This window comes from Notamacropus eugenii, chromosome 3 (assembly GCF_028372415.1).
Source record: "Notamacropus eugenii isolate mMacEug1 chromosome 3, mMacEug1.pri_v2, whole genome shotgun sequence".
Classification (NCBI taxonomy): domain Eukaryota; kingdom Metazoa; phylum Chordata; class Mammalia; order Diprotodontia; family Macropodidae; genus Notamacropus; species Notamacropus eugenii.
In genome coordinates this window covers 211,491,616-211,509,073 of record NC_092874.1, presented here as the reverse complement: position 1 = coordinate 211,509,073, position 17,458 = coordinate 211,491,616, and the positions used below count along the sequence as shown (strand labels likewise).

At 34.3% G+C, this 17,458-nt stretch overlaps 1 protein-coding gene across 2 annotated transcripts in view; it reads right to left on the bottom strand.

Annotated features, from left to right (window-relative positions):
* Nucleotides 1–17,235, bottom strand: part of NELL2 (neural EGFL like 2) — a 139,256-nt gene extending 122,021 nt beyond the window's left edge. For both annotated transcript variants that reach the window (XM_072654267.1, XM_072654268.1), the window contains exons 1-3: nucleotides 16,548–17,235; nucleotides 15,967–16,095; nucleotides 676–826 (exon numbers count right to left, since the gene is read on the bottom strand). In XM_072654267.1, the coding sequence (XP_072510368.1) occupies nucleotides 676–826; nucleotides 15,967–16,095; nucleotides 16,548–16,602 (335 nt within the window). In that variant the 5' untranslated portion in view covers nucleotides 16,603–17,235. The remainder of the gene's footprint in view (nucleotides 1–675; nucleotides 827–15,966; nucleotides 16,096–16,547) is intronic.
* Between the last annotated feature and the right edge of the window lie 223 nt (nucleotides 17,236–17,458).

Genomic DNA, 17,458 nt, shown 5'->3' with positions numbered 1-17,458 from the left:
GGTAAAAAATTGGAAACTGAGGGGATGCCCATTATTTGGACAATGGTTGTACAAGTTGTGGTATATATTTCTGATTTAAAGTATTGTACCATACGAAATTGTGGAGTAGTTGGTTTCAGAAAATCCAGGGAAGACTTGTATGAACTGATACAAAATGAAGTGAACAGAACTAGGAATATATCATGTACAGTATTGTAAAGACAATCAAGTGTGAAAGACAGCTCTAATGTATCCATGACAATTACAAAGGACTCAGGATGAAAAATACTATCCACATCTTGAGAGAGAACTGACGAACTATGAGTGCAGATCAAAACACGTTTTATTTCAGTTTCTTGAGTTTTCTTATTTTTTCTTTTGCAACATAGCCAATATAGAAATAAAAAAATATATAGAAATATGTTTTGTGTGGCTTCATGTGTATATTGGGTATTATATTTCTTGTCTTCTCAGTAGGTGGGAGTGGAGTGAGAAGGATGGAGAGAACTTACAACTAAAAATAAAAAGTTTTTCTTAAAAAAATGAAGTACAGAAAAAATGACAGCTTTTCCACTTTAAGACAAATCGTTATTTTTATGTTATTAAGTATGTGGGTTACCATTCAATAACCTTCAATATATTGTATCTTACTTTAGTTTATTTCTATTTATGGAAAAAAGAGACAGCCACACTTACCTTTTATCTAAGTGATGAATAGATAGGATAACACCTGAATTTAATTGGATTTGTTTTAAGGACACTAAAATAGTGAACTCATGCTCATTTCGTAACTTCTGAAGAAATTGTTCAGCGGTAGCAATGGATGCTTTTACACTCCTTGAAGTATCTAAAATTAAAACAAAAAAATACTAAGTATAGGCTAGAATTTGTCTTTATATTAGCACCCAACAAGTTCTATTAAAATTTTGCTGACTAATTATTTATGCACAATAGAATAATGATTGTATAAACAAATACTTTTAATTAGATAAGAAGAGTCAAAGAACAAAAAACATTAAAATATCTAATTAAAAAGCTAGTCCATTACACTATATATCTCGTTTTCAAGAGCAACTAAGTGTACTTGAACATCTCTAAGACAAAACAGTTTAACTCATTTAAAGGATTCTGCAGTCCTCATTTATAATAGGCATGCGTTCCTGACATCTACCTTGATGTTCTTGATTCAAAAACTGGATTTAAAACAGTTTTACTTTGTACATTGATTCCTTTAGCTAGAAAGCTTGCATTAAACAAAATTCAAGATAACTAAATCATTCCCTCTCTCCCCTTGGTGTTTCTGATTTTTAAAAAACAGCATATGCTCAATGCTGATGAAATATAAAGATAAAATTATCCTTTTATTTGTTGAATAAAATTCATGCATTTCAATACATATTTCCTTCCCCTTATCTTGATGTGAGTGATGATAATACCTAGAAGCATAATCTCTTGGTCAAGAAAGTTTTAAAAAGGAGACACAAAATTTTGTCTAATATTCACACAGCCTTAGAACACTGAGATCAATGATGAAGCACCTGGGTAAGGTAAAAGAGCTACACTGGGAAGTTGGGAGATACAAAGGAGGGAGGATTGGTCTTGGCTCTCCCTTATCCATGAATAAAATTCTCCATGTGGGCCTATTTGAGTATAAGAAAAGCCCCACATACATATAAGCAAAACTAACATATACTAAGAGGCAGTTACTTCAACTATTCAACTCCTCCTTTTTTTTCCTAAGTGTAAAACTTTAGTGAAAAGGAGTTTTTGAATCACTGTAAAATCCTCTTTATGTTGTTCAGTGGTTCAGTCGTGTCTGAGTCTTCATGAACCCATAGACCACAGCACACCATTTCTCTCTATGGAGTTTTCTTGGCAAAGATACCGAAGTGCTCTTCCAGTTCTTTCTCCAATGGATTAAGGTAAACAGAGGTACATGACTTAAGTGACACATGGCTAAGTGACACACAGTAAGTATCTGAGGTCAGATTTGAACTCAAGTCTTCCTGACTGCAGGTCTCATCCACTGAACCACCTAGCTGCTTCTCCTTTCCATAGTCAAGAAATATTCATCCCCCAGAATAAAAAAGAGAATAAATCAAAGTCACAAACAAAATCTCAAAAAGAAAAAAATATATGTTCTCAAACAATTGCAAGTCTACTTCAATCATTCTGAAATGTATAATGATAATAAAAGCCACCTTAAATTCTCACCATATTTTGTCCTATCAAAATCCTATTAAGTAAGTAGTGGTCATCATCATTATGTCCATTGTTTAGTCAAAGGTAAATAGGATGAAAGAGAAGTTGGATGATTTATATAAAATCATATGGTAAGTTAAGAGTGAAATGAATTAGATCTCAGCTCTCATGATTTACATACAGAATTCTTTCTATTATATATCGTTGATCTCTGCTCTGCTATTTGTACTGCATACCTTGTGCATCTGTAATTGCTACTGTTTATTATTTGCCAGACCCTGAATCTGAGGATCTTCATTCAGTAGTTCATGCTTCTAATTTACTTTGAAGGCTTTTATCAAATGATAAAAATATGTGAGTGGAAAAAAACATTTATACAGAAATGAGTGATTAACATTTTTTTAAAACGCAGCTTACAATTTTACTAAACAGTCTAATTTTTTTAAAATCACATGCAGTATTAAATGGGTCATTTGATTTTCCAAAAGCTTCATGGTGTCAATCTTATGCATGTGATTTTTATCATTGGCATAATCTTTTATACAAAACAATCAGTAATATGTTAATTAATCAATTAATCAATGATGAAGGGAAGGGAATAAGTATTTATATAATACCTACTATGTGCCAGGCACTGTGCTAAGAGCTTTTAACAAATATCCCATTTGGTCCTCAGAAAAGCCCTGCAAAATAGATGCTATTGTTATTCCCATTTTCATAGTTGTTGCTAAGTTGTTCAGTTAAGTCTGTCCCTTCACGACCCAATGTACCACAACATGGCAAGTCCTTCTAGCCTCCACTATTGCTTGAAGTCTGCCCAAGCTCAAATATTGTTGCTCCATAATACTATCTATCCATCTCATCCTCTGCCGTTTCCTTTCCCCTTAACTTTCAATCATTCCCAACATCAGAGTCTTTTACAATGAATCCTGTCTTCTCATTATGTGACTAAAATATCTAAGCTCTGGTATTTGTCCTTTCAATGAGCACTGACTGATTTGATTTCCTTGCTGTCCAAAGACATAGTGCCAATGAGATATTCACAGTGCCTATAGTAGCCATGAATATCCCAGCACAATTCTGAATTGTGAAATACAATAGACTCTCCACATGAAAGACAGAACCAAAATATTTATTCAGACACCAGAAAGCGAAATCCATCATAGCAACAAAAATCTATACAGAATAACAACGCAGAGAACAACACCATCCTCAAGCTTTTCTCCTGTTGGGGTTCCCATATTCTAGCTCCATTAAACAAATCACAAGCAGGCTACCTTAAACAAAATCACAAAAAAGCTCTTTCACTCACAGTAGCTAGCTGCCTGCTTGCCTGCATCCTTCCTAACTCTGACTAGACTCTGACCAATTTCCTCTCAGCTCTGCTCTAGCTCTGCCTCTTACTGTTCCATCCTTCCTGTTTCAGCCATTCAGCAAACTCCTCCCATCACAGGCTCCATTGTGACTAAGACTTATGTGACTCAGGCTTCCATGTGACCTAGGCAGGTAACACGGGCTTTTTAATGATTGGGAAGATCTTCTCATTTAAATTACCATCATAAAGGGACACACAAAAGTCTTCTCCAGCACTAAAATTCAAAAGTATGGATTCTGCAGCACTGAGTTTTTCTTATAATTCAATTCTCACAGCCATCCATTAGTACTAGAAAACCATGGCTTTGACTGTATGAACCTTTTTCTGCTAAAAATCAGAGTATGCTCCCTAGATTTGCCATAGCTTTCCTTCCAAGTAGCAAACATCTTGTAATCTCATGGCTATAGTTTCTGTCTATAGTGATCTTTGAGCCCAAGAATATAAAATCTGACCCTGCTTCCTTTTCTTCTCCCTCTATTTATTAGGAAATTATATTAGGAAAGATATTAAGATCTTTATTAATTATTATTTATTTAGATATTAAGAACATTAAGCTTCAAACCAGATTTTGTACTCTCCTCTTTCAACTCATCAAGGAATTTTTCCTCTTTCTGACAGAAGAGTGCTATTGCCTGCATGGCAGATATTGCTGTTATTTCTCCCAGTAACTTTCATTCTGGCTTTTGATTCATCCAGTCTAATAACTTAAATAAGGTCACAACATACAGCCTTGTTGTACTCCTTTCCCAATCTTATAACGAATCAGTTTTTCCATATTTGGCTGTAACTGTTTCTTCTTAGCTGATGTACAGGTTCCTCAGGAGCCAAATGAGGTAATCTGGTATTTCCATCTCTTTGAGGACTTGCCAAATTTTGTTGTGATCCACATAGTTAAGACTTTAGTGTAGTCAATGAAGCAGAAGTAGATTTTTTTTTTGTTTTTCTGGAATGCCCTTTTTTCTCCATAATCCATCAAATATTGGAAATTTGGTCTCTAGTTCCTCTACCACTTCAAAAATTAGTCTGCCCTTCTGTCAATTCTTATTCCACATATTGCTGAAACCTCACTTGAAGAATTTTAAGCATAACTTTCCTGGCATGTGAAATGAGTACAATTGTTCAATATCTGAACATTCTTTGGCATTGTCTTTCTTTATGATTGGGATGTACACTAATCTTTTCAGGTCCAGTGGTCACTGGTTAATTTTCTAAATATGCTGCCATATTGAGAACAGCACTTTAACAGGATCATCTTTTAGGATATAAAATAGATCAGCTGGAATTCCATCACCCCAATGAGCTTTATTGTTAGCAATGCTTCCTAAGATCCACTTGACTTTATTCTCCAAGACTTATGGTGCTGTATCAGTAAGCACACCACTGTGGTTATTAGTGATGTTAAGATCTTTCTTGTATAGTTCTGTACATTCTTGCCACCTCTGCTTAATCTCTTCTGCTTCTAAGTCTCGACCATTTTGTCTTTTACCATTCCCACTTTTACATGAAATGTTCCCTTAATATATCTAATTTTCTTGAAGAGATCCCTTTCTATTATTTTTTTCTATTCCTTTGCATTGCTCTTTTAAGAAAACTTTCTCCTACCTGTTCTCTGGAATTCTACCTTCAGTTGGGTATATCTTTCCCTTTCTCCTTTACCTTTCACTTTCCTCTTTTCTCAGCTATTTAAAGCCTCATCAGACAGTCAGTTTTCTTTCTTGCTCTTCTTTTTCTTTGGCATGTTTTTTGTTGCTGCCTCCTATAGTTCTTCACTCTATCTACCATATCTTATCCCTTTAAAACATTCATCACCTCCACTTCATATTCATAAGGAACATTATTTAGGTCATGCTTATATGTTCTAGTCACTTTCCCTACTTTCTTCAATTTAAATTAAAATTTTGCAATTAAGAAACTCATAATCTGAGCTACAGTCAGCTGCAGGTCTTGTTTTAACTGACTATGTGGACCTTCTCCACCTTTGATTGCAAAGTATAGGGGGCTGTGCCCCATTCTTGAAGAGGACTAAAATGACATCACTAGGATAAAGTCAAGTGTCAGTGTGTCCGACTAGATGATCAGACCAATATCAGCTTGGAATGCTCTACCACAGACTGAGCACATATAGTTTATGTGAACCTTTGGGGTGGATACTCTAAATTTGCACATCCCGCATTTCCTTTGAGCTGTTTCAGTTCTGCTTTGCTCATAGAGCACAGTATATAATCAATCTGATTGATGTCCATGTATGGATTTACCTTTTGACTTATTCAAAAATAAGTGTTTGCTGTGACCGTTGAGATATCTTGACAAAATACTATTAGATTCTGCTCTGCTTCATTTTGTACTCCAAGGCCAAACTTGCCTCTTATTCCAACTATCTTTTGATTTCCTATTTTTAGCATTCTAATCTCCTATGATGAAAATGACATATTGTTGATATTATTTCTAAAAGATATTATAGTTCTTCCTATATATGATCAATTTTGGCCTCTTTGTTATCAATGGTTAGAGTACAAATTTGTATTACTATGATGTTGAATGATTTGTTTTGGATTTAAAGAGATATTTTGTTATTTGTAAGCTTATCCCCCAGTACTGCTTTTATCAGCCTTTTATTGACTACGAGGGCTACTCCATTTCTTCTGAGGGATTCTTGCTGACAATAGTATTTGCCATGATTATCTGAATTAAATTCACCCATTCCCATCCCACTCATCTTTCTGCCTTCAAATTTGGTCTCAGACATTTAATAGCTGTGTGACCCTGGTCAAATTATTTAACCCTGTTTGTCTCTGTTTCCTCATCCATAAAATAAACTCGAGAAGGAAATGGCAAACCACTCCAGTATAATTGCCAAAAAACAAATTCAAACGAGGTCGCAAAGAGTTGGACATGACTGAAAATTACTAAACAGCAAAATTGCAAACTATAATAGTGAAAATGTAATCAGTTCAAGGAGCACAAATAAAAACTTAAAAAAATTTATAGAACTGAGATAGCTTTAACCAAGCTAATAAAGAAGATAGAAAATATTATCATATCTACAAAATTCTAAAGAAGGTGACCAAATAGACCTCTTAATTCAACTTCAGAAAATTAAATAAAACTAGCTATAATGAAGCCTCTAAAGAAAAACACACATAATCCTGATGGATTTAGAGAACTCTATAAAGCTTGTTATATAAATGATTCTAAAAACTTGAGAAAGAAAACACTTCACCAGACTTCTTTGCTGAGACATAGTTCTAATATATCAGAGAAGGATAAGGAGAACTACAGACCAATATCATTAATGAATATCTGTTAAAAAGTCTAAATAAAATTCCTTTAAATAAATTACAGAATTTCATCCTTGAATCTTTCATTATGATGGTGGATTTATACCATAGACACATAGATAGTAAAACAGGAGAAACAATTCAAAAAATTAATCATGTTTCAAAAAACATTCAAAACCATATGGTTATTACAATATAGGAAGAAAAAGTCTTTTTTAAAAGTACAGCTTTCATTTATTCTAAAAATTCTATAAAATATATGTATACATGGACTTTTGCACGTAATAAAAGTATCTAAAACCCACAGCAAACATCATATGCAAGGAGGATACAGCAGATTTCCAAATAAATACAGAAATAAAGAAAAGATACCCATTCTCCCAACTACTATTTGATATCATCGTGGAAATACTAGCAATAGGAAAAGAAAATATATTAAAAGATCAAAGATAAACAGAAAGCATATAACAATATGTCTATTTGCTATGACATAAAAGTTCATTTAGAAAATACTAGGGAATCAGTTGAAATACTAATTAAGGGAATTAACAACTTAAGCAAAATTTCAGGCTACAAAATAAACTCTCAAAACCCAAAAGCATTTCTACATACAAAACTATTAATGTAATGGTAGCAAATTTAAGAGGCAATAATTAGATTCCATATAACTAGAAAAATATAAATATCTGGGGAACAATCTGCCAAAGCACACACAATACTGACACATATTCAATTCCAAAGTGCTCCTTAAAGCACAATAAAGAACAATTTAAATAGATGGAAAACTAGTCAGTGCACATGGGTGGGTCATGTCATTATAACAAAAAATTATAAGATTACCAAATTTAATTTATAATTTTAATCTATGTCATTCATACAATCAAAGAGACACCCAACAGAACATGATAAAAAATTCCTTTGGAGAAAATCAAAATCTGAAATATCAAAGAAAAAGTAAGAAAAATGTAAGGATGAAAGGGAAATAGCACTTTCATCTCTCAAAAAACATTACAAAGCAACAGACATCAAAATATATTCTAGAAATCAAAGCTATGTCTTGTCATATAAAAATGCTCTAAATCTTTATTGATTGGAGAAACATAAAATAGCTCTGAGGTACATTTGTCAGATTGACTAAAATGACAGGAAAGGAAAATGACAAATGTTGGAGGTGATGAGGGAAATTGGATCACAAATGGACAGTTGGCGAAGCTGTGAACTGATCGACCATTCTGAAGATCAATTTGGAACTAACTCAGCAATATCATTACTAGGTCTGTATTCCAAAGAGATTTTTCTCTAAAAAGGAAAATGAAATATATGTATAAAATATTTACAGTAGCTTTTTTTATAGTGACAAAGAAGTGGAAATTGAAGAGATGCCCATCACGTGGAGAACGCCTGAACAAGTTGCTCAATATGATTGTGATGGAATACTATTGTGCTTTTAGAAATAATGAGCAGGGTGCTCTTAGAAAAACATGGAAAGACTTACATGAACTGATGCAAAGGGAAATGAGCAGAAGAAAAACATTATACACAGTAACAGTAATTTTGTTTGAACATTTACAATGAATACCTAGGCTATTCTCAGCAATACAATGATCCAAGACAATTCTGTAGGACTTATAATGAAAGGTGCTGTCCCTTTCCAGAGAAAGAACCAGTGGAGCCTAAATGCAGATCAAAGATAATTTTTCTTTACTTTCTTTATTTTGGGTTTTTTGTGTGTTTTCTTTTACAGACTGACTTACATGGAAATGTCTTTTGCATGACTACACGTGTATAACTTACGTCAAATTGCTTGCCTTCTCAATGAGATAGGGAGATGAGGGAGGGAAGAATTTGGAACTCAAAATTTGAAAAAAAAGAATGTTAAAATTGTTTTTACATGTAATTGAGAAAAATAAAATAATAAATAAGATTTGTTTTTTAAAAAAAAGTAATAAACAAGATACTTTCTAAAAAACCTGGAAAGACATATGAATTGATGAAAAGTGAAGTGAACAGAACCAAGAAAATATTCTACACAGTAATAGCAATATTGTAGGATGATCAACTGTGAATGACGTAGTTATTCTCAGCAATACAAAGATCCAAGACAGTTCTGAAGGACTTGTGATGAAAAGTGCTATCCACCTCCAGAAAACAAGAACTGGTAGAGCCTAATACAAATCAAAGCATACTATTTTTTTCCTTTTTTTCATTTTTTAGGTCTATTTTCTTTTACAACATGACTAATATGGAAATATGTTGTGAATGACTGCATATGTATAACCTATTTCAAATTATTTACTATCACAGAGAGGGGAGAGGAGAGAGAAGGAAGGAGAGAATTTAGAACTCAAGCTAAAAAAAATATATGTTAAAGTTCTTGTACAAATAAAACAAATATAGCCAAGATCAGGAGAAAAGCAGAAAATTGGGGAAAATTTTTGTATTTCAATAGATAAAGGTCTCATATCTAAAATATATAAAGAACTGTTTCAGATCTGTAAGGACATAAATCACTTCTCAATTGATAAATTGTCAAAGGATATGAACAGGCAGCTTTCTAATGAAATCAAAACAACTTATATTCATATAAAATATCTTAAATTATAATTTATTAGAGAAATTCACATGAAAACAACCTTGAGATATCATTTTACCCTTACCAAATTGACTGACATGGTAGAAGGGGAAAGTGACAAATGTTCGAGAGGATGTGGAAAAATTGGGACACTAATTCATTGTTGGTGAAATTGTGATCCAACCATTTTGGAGAGCAATCTAGAATCATGCTCAAAGAATTGTTAAACTACCCATACTCTTTGACCCTGTAATACCACTACTTGATCTATTTCCAAAACTGATTGGGGGAAAAGGAAAAGAACCCATATATTCCAAAATGTTTGTAACATCTCTCTTTGTGGTGGCAAAGAACTGGAAATTACAGGAATACCCATCAATTGGGGAATGGCTAAAAAAGTACTGTGCTATAAGAAATAGTTAGCTCAGTGACTTTAGAAAAACATGTAAAGATTTGCATGAAATAATGAAGAGTGGAATGAGCAGAGTCAAGAGAATATTGTACATAGCAATATTGTTTTAAGAATGATTTTGAGTGAATAAGTTATTTTATCTATTGTAAATACCCAAATGAACTATAAAGGACTTATGAAGGAAGATGCTACCTTCCCTCAAAGAAAGAACTAATAAATAAAGTTATGTACAGAATAATTTTACATTCTCTCTGTCTGTCTCTGTCTCTCTGTCTCTCTGTCTCTGTCTCTCTGTCTCTCTGTCTCTCTGTCTCTGTCTCTCTGTCTCTCTCTCTCTCTCTCTCTCTTTCTCCTTCTCTCTCTTTCTCCCTTATCTGCTTTTAATGGTAGACATCTTTAAGTTGGGGGAAATGATGAAGAAATTTACATGATGATTTTGTTGTATATTTGAATGGAATAGTAAGTTGTACATAGTATATCTGCAGTTTCATGTGCAATAATCTTTTTTATTGTACTATGTTATAGAAATGCTTGTTTTATCTCATAAATCACAAATAAAATAAATAAATAAATAAAAAGAAAATGCTTTACCAATGAACCAGGGAAAAACAAAAGTAAAAAATTGTTTTTTACATGTAATTGGAAAAATATTTTGAAAAATATTTTCTAGTCAAGGGAGAATCAGAAACAATGGAACAAAATAACCCAGCATTCAATAAACATGAAAGCAAATTTATGGTGAAGGAATTCTACTTGATAAGAACTACTAGGAAAACTAGAAAGCAATCTGCCACAAATTAGGCTTATGCCACATTCTACAATAAATATAAAAATGGATATGTGAATATTAAATATTATTTTAAATATTGAATATCATGTTATTTTTTAGATATAAGGGAAGTAGAGCATATACTATTCACAGCTAGAAGTAGGAGCTATATTCTTATCCAAACTATAAAGAGAAACTATTTCAAAAGTTTAAATTTTGATTCTGTGGCATTGCAAAGTTTTGCAGAAATAAAATTAATTCACCTACGATAAGAAGAAAAACAATCAAATATGGGGAAAATTCTCTATCCAAATCTTAGATAAGCGTGTGCTACCCAAGATACACAGAAAACTAACATAGACCTTTATAGCTATAGATATAATCAAATGTTATTCACTAACAGACAAATTTTCAAAGGTAATAAATAAATAGTTTTTAAAAAGAATTGCAAGCCATTAACAACCACAGAAAGAATGCTTGAAATCACTAATAATAAGAGAAATCCAAAACAACCCTGAGATTTTACCTCATACTCTGCAAATTGGCAAAGATGACAAAATATGGGAAAGATCAAGATAGGTGGAGTCGTGGGAAAATGGGCACACATTGTTGGAGCTGTGAATTGATATAATCATTTTCAAAAGCAATTTGCAATTATGCAAAGTGACTAAAATATTCTTTAATTCAGAGATTTCACTCCTAAGTTTATACATCAAGGAAACCATGATAAAGAGAGATCATGTATACAAAATTCATATATTCAAAACTATACCAGAATTTTTTGTAATAGCAAAGAACTGGAATCAGAGTAGATGACCATTAATTGAGGAATGGTTAAACAAACTGTGATGCATGAATGCAATGGACTATTATACCTGAGGTGAAAATCTCAGGGTTGCTTTGATTTGGAATTCTCCTATTAGTGATTTCAAAAATCTTCACGTGGTTACTCAAAAAAAAATGATAAATATGATGAATAAAAGAAATCCTGGAAAGATTTACACAGTCTGATGAAGTATGAAGTAAACAATGCCAAGGAAACAATATGTGCAATAACTGCAACTTCATAAACAGAAACAACAACCTTAATATTGGAAGATGTTACCACACCCCATTCCTTTAGTGGGATGTAGTCCATGGTATGTATTTTTAACTTCTTCATTGTATTGATTTGTTTGCCTGAATTTTTTTCTCTTCTTTTTTTTTCTTTTTAATTTAAAATATTATTTGTTATATGGGATGGTTTTCTGGAAGGGGAAGGAACAGGAATACTGGTAGAAATTTTGATCATGTAAAAAATAATAAAAATACTTTCTAGAATTCTGTTTAAGAATTCTGTCTGAAAATATTGTAAGTCATCCTCAACCAAGAGTCCTGAATACTTTGATTATGGTTTTCAGAATCTTCCTCCTTAACTGAAATTTTCAGCCACATAGTTTTAAACAAAAACAACAAATGTATCATTTAAACTGAGTCATATGGGGGGGAGGGGGGGAGAAATCTACACTTAAGATTTTTAAAGTTTTACTTTATTGTTGCCTAGATAATTTTTGTTCTCAGAAAATGATTGCATCTAATACAGATCCTCCAAGAGATTGATAGGTCAGATGACTTAGCTCAGTACCTACTATTGTGCCTAAGTAGAAGTATCTAAGTATCTTTAAGTGAGATTTAAAATTGTATTCGGTTGTAATTATAGAATAGTCTGTTATGGTTTCTTAAAATTATACTCCCCTATTTTCATTTCCTTTATTTCAATTAATTGGAAAAATAGAATGAAATAAGGAACAACAGATCCACATGCTTTAATCACTTGCTAAATGTATTTAAAATGTTTTTGAAGAGATTCTGTGACCACTTAAGAAACCCCCAAAACATAAAATAGTCAAAAGTAGCATATGCACAATAATTATCATTTGAAAATTCAATATTCATGCTGAAAGCATGAAATATTTTATTATTTTACAGAAATACAAAAAACAGCTATATTACTATTCATTAGAAAAGGTACTTTAGATGCTTTCCTCTTTAAGAAGACTGGAATGATACCAAAAGAAAATTCATCTGCTAAATTTAATATAGAATCCAGGAGCATCTTAAATCATATGTCTCTTGGTACAACTCTCACTATGCTATTTCATGTGTAATGCCAGAAAGTTCACTTACACAATCCATCTGTCATAAATTTAATGTACAAAATCTGCAAAAGCATTTTTGCAGAAAAAAGAAAACGTTTTTATTCCTGAGAAACACCCACTTAATTTATACTTTTTCAAATCAAAATTACAGTTCATAGACAATCAAAATATCAGTTTAGAAAGAGAATTTTCTTATTAAAATATTATCCACTTAAAATTAGAAGACATTCTACAATATAACTATACTATGAAGTGTTCTATAAATATCTGACAAAATACTTAAGTTCATAGTTAATAATAGTAGCTGATATTTGTATATAACATTTAATTGCCATCTCTATGCTGGTGATTCTCAAATCTACATATCTTGCCCTTTAGTCTCTCCTAATCTCGATGCTAGCATTTCCAATTGCTTTCAGACATTTTCAACTCAATGTCCAGTAGATATCTTAAACTTCGTATGTCCAAAACAGAATTCACTATCTTTTCCCCTAAATTGTAGAAGACAATGCCATCTTCCTAGTACCTCAGGCTCTGAATCTAGGCATAATCCAGGATTCCTCACTCTCTTTTATCTCCACCCCCCATATCCAAAGTATTGCCAAGGCCTATCAATTTCACCTCTGAAATATCTATCCAATAAACTCTCTTCTTTCTTCTGATACTGCAACCACTCCAGTGGAAGATGCTATCACTTCATGCCTGGATTATTACAGGCATGGGAGATCTGTGCACTTCAAGTTTCTCCCCTCTTCAATTAATCCTCCATTTAGCCACTAAAGCGATTTTCCTAAACTGAAGGTTTGTACATGTCACAAACCCCCAACTCCCACTCAGTAAACTCCAGTAGCTTCTAGACTCCAGGAGCAAATATAAAATGCTCTGCTTGTCATTAAAAGCCCTTTCTGACCTAAAGTTTTACCTTTCCAATCTTCTTACACATTACTCCCTGACACATACTTTTCAATCTAATGACACTGGCATCCTGACTCCCACCTGAACAATCTATTGGCTAATGACATTTTCTCTGGCTGTCCCTTATGTCTGGAACACTGACTGCTGACTTTCCTGGCTTGAAGCCCATACATTACACAACAATAGGTCCCTGTCCAAACTCCACTTGAGGGCTCTTTTCAGGACACTCCTAGTTTCAGAATGATTACCAATAGTAACTGTTACTCTTTCCCTTCAAGCTCCAATTACTTTTTCTTTCTTTTGCTCTTTTAAAGGGGACATTCTCTGTTTACTTCTTAAAGACGCCTATTCACTGAATGGGCATTAGATCACTCTAAGTGAATACCTGAATAGGCCAAGGTCTCCTAGTGCATCCTGGGCCTTCTCCAGTCGTCCTGATGAATATCTGGTCACTGGATCTAGATGGTCCAGGAGGAGAAGTGAAGCTGGTGACCTTGCACAACCCTCCCTCACTCAAAATAAAGTCAAGTGCAAGTCATGTCATCATTTCTCTGATGTCATAGTCTTCTTTGAAAATGAAGGACAAATACAGATCAACTAAAAGCCCACCTTCTACAAGAAGCCTTTTCTAACCTCTCTTAATTCCACTGCCTTCCCATTGTTACTATTTCCTAATTTATCCTGTATATAGTTTTCCATATATATATATATATATATATATATATATATATATATATGTATGTATGTATGTATGTATACCTGTTTGCATATTATTTCCCTCATTAGATTGTGAGCTCTTTGAGGGCAGGGACTGTCTTTTGCAACTTTTTGTATCCCCAGCACTTAGTACAGTGCCTTGCATACAGTAGTTTAATTAAAGTTTATTGGTCAATTACCATAGTGCTTTACAATTTTATCTCATTTGATCCTCACAACAACTCTGAGACAGGTGCTATTATTATTTCTATTTTGCAGATGAGGAACCTGAGGCAAACAGGTTAAAAGACTAATCCAGGGTCCCAAAGCTAGTGTCAGAAGCTGTATGTGAACTCAGATTTTCCTGACTCTGGGGCCTGTACTATATCTTTGCCTATCTTATTTATCTAGTTAAATAGAATTCCACATATGGAAATCAGGTTGACAAAATTTATTGTGTCTACTGTGTGCCCAAGCATTGTACTTTGACCTAGAAAAGATATAAAATCAATCTACAAATATCTGAGTGTTCGGTACTGTAGGGCATATAAAGAAATGTAGGATAGAACTCCCAATTTCCAGAAAATTGCAAGAGAAGTGGCGTCTCTGCCCTGGAAGATCTGTGCTTCTGTCATTATTATATCTGAATGCATACTGAAAAATTTTTTTAATGGAAAAAAGGAATTGGCCTTTGAGAATATTTTCTAGCACTTGTTCTACTACTTGACTTCAGAACATTGAAAGTGTACCACTGAAGTTGTATGTACTTGCAAGAGTTCTAAACCCCAGTTAGGTGCAAGTCACCTTCAAATAGCTTTGTAAATCAAGGTTAGTTTCAACTTTTAAAATATATGTCTGTCAGCACTACATATTTAAACATTATTTCATTATTGATTCATGAAGAGCTCTCATTCCTTTGTTATTAAAGTCAGGAGTAAGGATGTGGTGGTTAGAGGCTTGATTTGGGATTTTCAAAAAATGAATATATTTCCAGGGTGGCACAAGGATAGAAAATCAACCTTGGAATCAGGAAGAGCTGAATTCAATTCCAGCCCCAGACATTTAACTGTGTGAGTAACCCTGGGTAAGTCATTTTACCCCAATTTGCTCCCCCACACACAAATGAATACAGTTTCATAAATAATGTCTACTATATAATGAAGAAATAATAGTAACATGCCGGATGATTTTGATTTTTCTAGAAAGCTAAATACATATTTTGTCAAGATTCTGGCCAATCTAAAGAGGCAAAATTTCATAGGAAACTTTCAGAGAATAATTTCTTAATCAAAACTGTAGATATCTTATTTCCTAACTGAATTAACTTCAACTAAATGAGGCATTTGTTTTGATATAATGTTTCCTAGAATCTAAAGTAAACCATCTGCCATCTGAATTTCTGTATGTTAATCAGGGGTCCTAGCCATTAAAAATAACAGGAATACAAACTAAAAAGTTATGGGAGATAATCCTTGGCACTTAAAAAGAGATGAAAGAGAAGCAAATAAAACATGACCCTCCACTACTTTAAAACACTGTGATGGGAGCAATCTAATTCGAAAGTTTGGTTGAGGGCTTTGCTAAGGACTTCTTAAATTATCTAATTGACCCCAGTACCACGCATCCATACCTTGAAAAAGAAAGGCTTTACTTCCATTGTGAAGCCCAGGGACCTGGAACACTCCCGCTGTGGACTCTCCCAGCTCTAAATCGGTCAAGAAGTCGATTTTCAAGGAGGGATCTACTCCAATTCCCCAAACTGAAGGTAGGTTTTGGACATTGGAGAAGAATAAGAGGGAAAGAAAAAGCACCATCAAAATAAAAGTATCTGGCACTACAGGACAGCAATTATGTTGGAAGCTGACAAAGCTAGGCAACTATCCCTTCTCAGAATTTCACCTGTGCTCACCAGTTTGGCTTAAAAATAATTCAACACCCAGTCCTACTTCCATGAAATACTTAAAAATCCTTCCACCTGAAAAGTACCCCTCTGTTCACAAGGCTAAAGATATGGGCCATGAACGTCCTTTAGGTCTCAAAATGGGAGGGGGAAGCAAGCTAGCCTTTTCCCTTCCCATTCCCGGGCATTTTCAGTGCCACAGAGAGGATAGCACTGGTTTTCCAGAACCTCCTTACGTGGTTTCTGCTTCTTGTCTCTACAGAGTCTAATGCAGATTGCTTTCCCCTCAGCCCAACCCAGCCAGCACTGACCTGATCCGAGACAGAAGATCAAACAGAACGTGGTCACTAAGATTGGAGACTCCATGGTGGAGATCTTTTCAGTTCATCTTCTTCGTCTTAAAATAACAACAACACCCTCTTAAAATAAAAATAAATATACGTCTGCCTCTCCCTTTGTTTCTTAATATTATTTTTAAAAATCGAGGAGGGCAGTTCCTTAAAAATAAAATGCATAAATCTGTCAGACCCTTGAACAAATTGGACCTGATGTGCACATCATTCTCACATACAGTGGCAAAGGGTAAAAAAGAGGGAGGAGAGAGAGAGAGAGAGAGAGAGAGAGAGAGAGAGAGAGAGAGAGAGAGAGAGAGAGAGAGAGAGAGAGAGAGAGAGAGAGAGAGAGAGAACGATAAGGATGAAGAGAGAGGAAAGAAGGAAAGATCAGATCGGTGGTGGGAGTGGAGGTTGGGAGTGTTGACGGGTGTGGGTGGCAACAAAAACTCCCTCTCCCGCTGCAGCCAGAACCTGTGATGAAGGCAGAGACGATGGGAGGAGAGCCCAGAGATGCAGGGAGAAGAGATTGCCCTTTCAGGGAGGGGCGGCGAGCATGGGGGAGGGTGGGGAGGAAAAGGAAGGGAATGAAGAAAGCAGGGAAGAGCTTCCTTGTCCCTTTCCTCCCACTGCAACAGATTTCGGGAGCAACTGCAGCCTCCTTCTCTTCCTTCCCACTATCCTGGAGCCTTGCCACTCTCCTCCTTCAGATTAAAAAAAAAACAAAAACTAAAACCAAGGTGCCAAGTTCACAGAAGAGCGTATTCCCCCACTCCCAACCACCCCCCTCTCCACTCCACCTTACCCCAGGAAAAGGGATCACCTAGTTATTCAAAGTCCCTGAGGGAATTGGAAACTAAATTGCTCGCTAGTCAGAAAGGAACGAAAAA